Source organism: Sinocyclocheilus grahami, unplaced genomic scaffold (assembly GCF_001515645.1).
Source record: "Sinocyclocheilus grahami isolate Dianchi unplaced genomic scaffold, SAMN03320097.WGS_v1.1 scaffold265.1, whole genome shotgun sequence".
In the NCBI taxonomy this organism is placed as follows: domain Eukaryota; kingdom Metazoa; phylum Chordata; class Actinopteri; order Cypriniformes; family Cyprinidae; genus Sinocyclocheilus; species Sinocyclocheilus grahami.
Genome location: NW_015505444.1, coordinates 953,061 through 962,026, shown reverse-complemented (window position 1 = coordinate 962,026; position 8,966 = coordinate 953,061). Strand labels below are relative to the sequence as shown.

Below are 8,966 nucleotides of genomic sequence, written 5' to 3'. Positions count from 1 at the left end.
GAGAAGGGGTAGAAAGAGAAAAACAGAGGGGGGGTGTGTGTGTGTGTGTGTGTGTGTGTGTGTGTGTGTGTGTGTGTGTGTGTGTGTGTGTGTTTGTAAATGCTGCCACCGCAGCTCAGAGCTCAAGAATGTTCCATTATGCTGTGAAATGGAAGGTTGTCAGAGTTTAGGGTTTTATTACCCATCATGCACCAGTACTAGTTTCCCAGATCTTGTCGATAATCTTTGGCGTTTTAACCTCCTGTAGGATCCAAGAGATGGGTTTTTTTTTTCTCTGTAGTTTGTGGTGTGTCTGTAGATGATGTTCAGTCACATGCACAAACATACACACATCTTCATTCACATCTCCATGACGTATTTTCATGTGAAACAATATTATGAATAATGAAGGGTGGGACTTGATTTTAACCATCTGTATTTGAATGGATTGTAATCATTGCTAAACTGTTAAGTAATGGGTCATATTTGACAATTTTATCAAATATTACTGTAATGCAGAATAGTAATATAAAGCTGAAGTATTTTTTTTTTTTTTTTTTACAAATACATCAAAGATGCATAAATAATTTATGGAGAAAAAACTATGTGTGTGTGTAGTATTTTGCCAAGAATTTTTAAATATTTTTATGAAGTGTTTATTTAAATTTTTTATTTTTTTTAAAAAGTTGTAATTGTCCAAAATTAATTTGTTGTTGTACAAAATGTTTAATTAAATAATTTTGTATTTCATTATCTAAAACAGTTATGGAAATCACCATTGAAAATAATGAGAATTAAAACAAAACATTACAGTAATGAGAGTTTCTGGGGAAATGTGCATAATTATCATGATAATAAAATCACAATGATAAAAGTCTTAATATATATATATATATATAATTATTATTTTTTGTTGTTGTGAGGTTCATGCTTGTATACAAACTGTGAAATACTTTTTGCTTTGGCGTTTCTCATGTTATTTTCTCTCTTTCTGCAGGTTTTCCCTCCTCTGCCTAATGAAGCTGAGATCGCACACACGAAAAAACTGTTTCGTCGCCGCAGAAATGACCGCCGGTGAGTCACTCCGTCTTAATGTTACTTCCAGTTGTTTAGCGCAAGCGTTACATACAGAGCGCTGACGTTAGACTCGTAAAGCAGAGAAAACAGCAGCTCACACTTTCCACTCATGTTGACTGTTAATGCAATGAGAGCGTCAGCCGGTGTGTTTGTGCTCGTGTAAACCCTAACACTCTGGATCTGCATGTTCTTTACTCATAATCTGCTCGTTTAATCTATAAAAGCACTTCCACTTTTTTTCTTTTACGTTTTGACTTTGACTTCATCGGAAAAGTTCTCTGTTGTAATTTGCAGTTGCTAAGAAACGGCAAAAAAAGAAAATATTTTGGTCTAAACTTGTGCGAAAGAAAAGGAGAAGGAGGAGGGTGAAAGAAAGCAAAAGCTTTGTATTATTCGTGGCTTTGTTGATGTGAAGAAAGGCTCTGATGTCCTTGTGTGTGAAAGCCAGTCTGACTGCATGCCTTCAGCGGACGCTTCTCGTGTCTGCTTTGTGATGCCGCTGGATTCGAGGACGTTTACGCTGAGGTGTTGGCTTTGACAGGACGTGTGGTTTATATGTGAATAAAGGCTTTTTATTCATTAAACTTTACTAGTGCTCTTGATGCCCGTGAGTCAGGATTTGTATAGTTAACTAAAACTAAAACCATGAAAAAAACAAACATTTTTTTTTACTTGAAATATGATTAACTGGAATAAAATAAAAATCCTTAAACTTTATTTATTTTCAAAATTACTAAAACTGTAATGAAAATTTAAATAAATATTATTAAAAAATTAAATTACAATTAATAAATCTTACTAAACCAACATATAAATATATAAACAAACATATTTTTGTTTCTTTAAAATAGAATAAACTGAAATAAAATAAAATATAAAAAACTTAAACTTATTTTATTTCTGTTAGTTGCCAAAGCAACATTTCTATTTTCATTTAGTTTACTTGATGTACTAAAATAAAAAAGTAAAACTGAATATATAAATAAATAAAAACTATATTGGCATATTTAAAAAGTAAATAAATAAATAAAAATTACAAAAAACATTTTTTTTATAAATATTTCTCCAAAAATGAAATGAATAAATAATTTAATAATAAAATTATAATGAATAAATATTAATATATAAACAAACATATAAATATATAAACATTATTGATTCTTGAAATATAATAAACTAAAATACAATTATATATTTAAACACACACACATATACAGTGGGTACGGAAAGTATTCAGACTAATGAATAAATATTAATATATAAATATAACAATAAAAAATATAATATAAAAATAGTGTAAATAGTATCTCTATTATTATTATTATATATTTTTTTTTTTCAAAATGTTCAGGTTATTTACTGTAAAATATTTTAAAGAGTGAAATTATTATAATTAGGGGGTCTTAAAGTTGACTGTGTAAGTAGTCCCGTAACAATAAGTAGCCTAGCAACCACTTGGAACACCCTAGCAACCATATAGCAATGCAATAAAACCACTCAGGATGCCATAGCAACTCCCTAGTAACCACCCACAGCATTCTAGCATTGTATCTGCAAGTTACTAATAGTGTAAAATTACGTTTTTGCATGTTTTACTTGGCTTTCAGACCACAGAATATGAGGATATGTCCGCTTTGACTGCTAAAGTTGGATATAAGAGAAAAGACAATCTAGAGAATCGTGTGTGTGTGTGTGTGTGTGTGTGTCGCTGTTCACGATACTACATGAGATGATTCTCTTCCCACATCTCTCTCTCTTTCTCTCCCACTCCTCTAACAGAAGGCTTTTTCAGCCTGTTATTGCTGGTCTTGGCCACCCACAATGCTTTGCTCCTGCCAGAGAGGACTCTGCGGTCGAGTTGTTTGTTGGCATCGCTTCTTGCCTTTTCTTTCTTCTCGCTGTCTCTCTCGCTCTTTAGATTAGTTTGCTGAATCGAAACATCTTTGCAGTCACATTTATGAACTGCAGCATTTTGCTGACAGAATCTCACAGGAAAGCAGCAGCTGTTTGACTTCATTAAGAGCCAACGACTTAAGAAAAGTTACTTCTGATCAAATGAACACCAGCATGATTTCTGAAGATCATGTGACACTGAAGACTGGAGTAATGATGCTGAAAATACAGCTTTGATAACAGCAATAAATTACATTTTAACATATATTCAAATATAAAACTGTTATTTTATATTGTAATAATATTTCACAATATTACCGTTTTTACTGTAATTTTGATTAATTAAATGCAGCCTTGGTGAGCAGAAGACACTTCTTTCTAAAACAGTATATTATAAATCATACCAACCCCAAACTTTTGATTGGTGTTTTATTTTTTGACCTTATTTTACTTTATAACAGAAGCCTGTTTTAATTTATATGCAGTAGTTTGAGGCAAAGGAATATGCTTCTCAGGTGTGTGTGGGCTTTTTGGCATGTTTCAGTAGTTCAGAGCCTTTAAAGAAGCTCAATATCAAGTGAATTTGCAGCTGATGACTCAAATCTACAATCAGATGGACTGAAATAAACCAAGACCCTGTTCATCCTCTGGATGAGGAATGATGTGGACCTTCACAATTGAAGAGAGAGGGATGATATGGACACAAAAGGCATCAAAAAAGGCACATTTTTGTTTTTCTTTGAGGATCCTTGGCATAGGAAATGCACAAGCTGCTCACAGAAAGTGTTTTGTTAAGCTTGTTTTAAAGGGGTCATATGATGCTTTTTTAAAGATCATTATTTGGTGTAACAGAATATGTTGACATGCTTTAATGTTCAAAAAACACATTATTTTTCAAATACTGTACATTATTGTAGGTCCTCTATGCCCCGCCTCTCTCAAACGTGTCCTCCTCGTTATCATTGAGAAAACCTAATTCTAAGATAAAAGATTATTTTATGATGATCAGTGAATTAGGTGTACCAAACAATCACGAAGCAAAGAAGAATTAAATATCTAGCCTAGGGGTGTGCCATGTTGACAAAAAATGAAACTTTCATCACCAAAACCATCCTGTCTTCTCATATTTACAGCAACATATCTCTGGTTTCCACAGCATTATGTAGATGCACATGCCTATTGCTGCCCTTAAACCCTAAAGCTACTGTTTTGTTTTGTTTTGTTTTGAATGTACTTATTTTATTTTATATTTAAATTATTTTATTTCATATTTTAAATATTTAATTTTATATTTTAAGTATTTTTTAGTTTTATTTTATTAACTCCTGTAACATTTTATAGTTATTTTGTTTTATTCTTTTAATTGCTTATTTTTTTAATCAATTATTTTACTTTATTTTATTTTGTCCCCAATAGATTTCATAATTGTCCCAATTATTCACTCCTGCATTTTTGTTAGTTGTTACTGTTCCACCTCCTCCATTTCCTTTTGTTCTTTCTGTTGTATTTAGTTCTCTCGTATCTTCTTGTTTTCCATCCCTCCTTGTTTCCACCCTCCCATCCACCTTGTTCACGTCGTCTCCCTGTGGTACCCATAGCCGATCCGATCCGCCCCAGGACCAGCTGATGGTGCTGCTGCCGGCCGAGGGGAAGCGGCAAGTGTCCAGGTCAGTGTCTCAAACGGGTCCAGCTCCTAAATCCTGTCCGCTCAATCTTGTCCTTCCACTTACAAACTTCACTCACAAGAACCGGACTCCTGAACTGCTTATGGGTTCTGACCTGCTCTTGGGATGCAAACTAACCATCTTCTGACTGGATCGGAGACCCTGATGTCCTGTTTGCTTTATTCTGCTTGCACAACATAAATCCTCTGTACAGCGTGTTCTCATCCTCACCTGCCTCTCTTCAGTTGAGTCATCATTAATCTGCAAAGTATCTCCGTACAAAGTCCAGTACGGAAATCCAAATCTACAGGCATTAAGGTGGCGGGTATGAGGGATATTAATGACGGTCATTACGGTGTTCAGCTGGAATGGGTTGAGAAGATCTGGTGGAGTGAAAGGGTTGCTAAACATTTGTTGTCAAACATGTATACATATATCAGCTTGGCCATCAAAAAATTCATAATTGAATATAACTCAAATTATTAAGAGTGAGATCATATATATATATATATATATATATATATTAGGGCTGGGCGATATGATGATATGTATCGGATGAACGAAATTAAAAGTCTATTGTTTCATATTATGCTCTATCGTTTATTTCGTAGTGCCGCAAAATACATTGTTTACGGCAATACTTTTTCATCTTTTGAATGACTGCCCGTCACGTTGCTGTGCGCGTGGTCACGAAAACTTCATGTTTGCACGCATTTTTAAGCACTGCAGTTTAAAACAACTAATTTTAGGCCGTTGTAACACAAACAACAGAGCTATATGTGCGCGCTGTCTCTGTTTCTGTGTGAGAGGAGTGCGTAAGCTGCGCATCAGCTGCTAATAGAGCTCGTGAGCATTTTTGCCGCTTTATTGGCTTTGAACAATCGCATAAACACTTATATGCGTCCAAATGCCCGGCTTTGCAGGTATCCTCATAAACAGTCATTTAGGTCTTAAGAGAACGTAAACAGTTGCGAGAGAAAGCGCATGTGTAACAGTATATTGGATCCAGACTTCGGTCTTAAAGGGTCTGCCATTCATGTTAATCAAACAACAGTGAGAGATTTGCTCTTGACTAAATCACTTTTGTAACTAGAGTAAGAGGAAAATAAATAATGATAATGATAATAATTATGCCTATATAGATATACAGATATATAGATTTTATATATATTTATATTTATATAGAGAGAGAAAGAGATATGGATATATAGATAGGGAGATAGAGATAACTTACACAGTGAAGACTAATTAATTTACACAATGTATTTCTTATTTATTGTAGTTTTTTTGTCCTATTGCTTGTAATTAGTTTCTTGTTCTTATTTCATCACTGACTGTTTATTTATCTCCAGTGAGCTTGAGTTTTTTTTTTTTTTTTTTTTTTTTTTCTTGTATTAGTTTGATATCGACATTGGTGACAAGGATTATGAAAAGTCTATGGTATCAATAGGGTTGTAAAGGGGTGGAAAATTTCCAGAAACTTTCCATAAATCCATGGAATATTCCAAAAAAATCCTGGAAAGTTTCAAAAATGTCTGGAATGTTTCCGAAATTTACTGGAAATGTTCCACCTTTCCTTTTTGCAACCCAAGGTATCAGACATTTTAATATAATAAAAACCTTATTAAAAGAAAACTATATCGTTATATATATATATACACCGTGATATAAAATTACTCATATCGTGATACAAGATTTTGGTCATATTGCCCACCCCTAATATATATATATATATATATATATATATATATATATATATATATATATATATATATATATATATATATATATATATATATATATATATATATATATGTATGTATGATCTTACTCAATAATTCACTTAATAATTTGAAGAATTTAAAGAAAAACTTATCTGTAATACTGATTATTAACAATGCCAAATATCGTCTAATATATCCATCTTCTGTCAACCACTATTAGACATTACCTGAAAACATAAAAATGGAGGTTGATGGTTCTAGTATCTTCTGTAAATGAACTGTTTTACATGGTGGAGAACTAGTGTTCTGTGATGGAGAAAATGGGCTACTACAGACTTTAATCACTTTAATTAGGAGTATGAGTGTGCTTCTGTTCCTCACAGTTTTATTTTCATTTGCATCAATTTAAATATACAGTAGTGTCTGCTGTAAATTAAATCTTTAGCTATTCAAGTGAGCGATGCAGAGCAGTGCACAACTTTTTGACAGTTTTTAGCACTGTCAAAATAAAAGTCCTATTGCTCTCAAAATAAAAGTTACATTTACATTTAGTTATTTTGCAGACACTTTGCTCCAAATCGACTTACAATTGGGGAATACATAAAGCGATTCTTTTTAAAGAGGCAACCAGACACAGGAAGTGCTTGTAATACCAAGTTTTAGGTATTGATCAAATAAGTACAAGCTAGAAAGGGAAGGAATAAATAAAGAGAGAGACAGTTTTTTTTTTTTTTTTTTAGGATGAAGTCAAGTAAAGTCGAAAGATATGAGTTTTCAGTTAGACACTTAACGGTGAAATGTAAGGTATCGTTCAATGCCGATATTTCAAAAATGCCAAATATCTGCCAATTTATTGGTCTTGGTGATATATCAGTCGACCACTACTGGGCATTACCAAGGGAGGTTGACGCTTCTAGAATATTCTATAGATTATCTGTTTTACGTGCTGGAGAACTAGCGTGTTGTGTGATGGAGAATTTGGGGTACTATAGATTTGAATCAAAGTAAATGCCTTATTTATTTTGACAAAACTCAGAAATACAGTCTGTTCAATGCCTAAATTAAAAAAATGCCAAATATCGGCCGATATATCGGTGATATCTCGATTGACCACTACTGGACATTACCTGAAAACACAGAAGTGGAGGTTGATGATTCCAGGATCTTCTATAGATGATCATCTGCTATACATGGTGGAGAACAGTGTTCTGTGATGGAGAAAATGGGTTACTTTAAACTTTAATCACTTTAATCTGTTTGGTATGTCGTCGTTTTCACAACCTGAGTTATTTGTCTCCTTGAACATTTTGGAAGGATGTATTTTCAATTTTTGATCAGCAATATGAGATATCAAGTGCATATTTCTTCTGTTCCTCAGTCTTATTTTTGTTTGCGTACATTTAAATATGGTGTGTTGTGAGAGAGAGCTTTAACTTTACCATGACGCAGGTGTGAAGTGTGAAGATTCCCATCGATGACAGACCTGTCAGTCAGGGTTTATCTTGTGTAAAGTAAACACTTGATGTAAATGTTATGTAAGAGGTTTTCTCAGAGCTTTTTGTTGTATTGTAGTGTGTGTGAATGAGGGAGAGGAAGGGTTGGGTGTGGACGACATTCAATCCTGCTCTTGAGCTGCTTAGAAGTGTATGTCATTCAGAGGTGCACACACACACACACACACACACACACACAATGTACATCATGTATTTAAATTATTTAAGGAGAGTCAGCACTAAGATTTGAGACGTTCTGATGGGTGTGCTGTTAGGTTTATTAGGTTAACATCTAACATTATTTGTTCATTTTCCAACCTTTGTTTCATCATTTTCAAAGTCAAAGGTCAATTTCTACATCTAATTGAGTTATTAATTAACTCTGTATATCTGAAGGCTGTGATTCTGTTGAGCAGATGTCTGATTTTAAATGAATAGAAGTGCTTTGATTTTTCTCAGAAACGTATTCAATCTACTCCAAACTGAACTTTTCTTCAAAGAATCTTTTCATCTTAATGCTTTTTCATGTTCTGTTGAGATTTGCATTTTTGCAAGGTTGAGATTTACTTTCACAAGGTTTTTAAAGAAACTAAAGCACAGTTTGCCTTGATGAATACTTGGAAGAAATTAGTTTAAAATGCTAAAAATGCATATGTGTGTGTATAATGATGTAAATGATGTAATAAATAAATATATATATATATATATATATATATATATATATATATATATATTAATGTTATTACATTATATTATATATAAATAATGTTATTTTTTGTACAAAAGTTGTGAAGATACAGATGAATTTTTAAAGAAATTAGGGCTTTTATTCAGCAGGGATGCATTAAATTGATCAAAAGTGACATTTATAATGTTACAAAAGATTTCTATTTTAAATAAAATGCAGTTCTTTTGAACCTTCTATTCATCAAAGAATCCTGAAAAATAAAATGATCACGATTTCCACAAAAAATATTCAGCAACACAACTGTTTTCAGCATTGATAATAATCAGAAATGTTTCTTGAGCAGCAAATCAGCATATTAGAATTATTTCTGAAGATCATGTGACACTGAAGACTGGAGTAAGGATGCTGAAAATTCAGCTTTGATCACAGAAATAAATTACATTTTAAG

At 32.8% G+C, this 8,966-nt stretch overlaps 1 protein-coding gene across 1 annotated transcript in view; it reads left to right on the top strand.

The window, feature by feature from the left end:
• LOC107599377 (CBP80/20-dependent translation initiation factor-like) overlaps positions 1 to 8,966 on the top strand; it is a 55,143-nt gene that overhangs the window by 24,959 nt on the left and 21,218 nt on the right. Inside the window, exons 7-8 of the mRNA XM_016290953.1 lie at positions 977 to 1,053; positions 4,548 to 4,616. Of these exons, the coding sequence (XP_016146439.1) occupies positions 977 to 1,053; positions 4,548 to 4,616 (146 nt within the window). The remainder of the gene's footprint in view (positions 1 to 976; positions 1,054 to 4,547; positions 4,617 to 8,966) is intronic.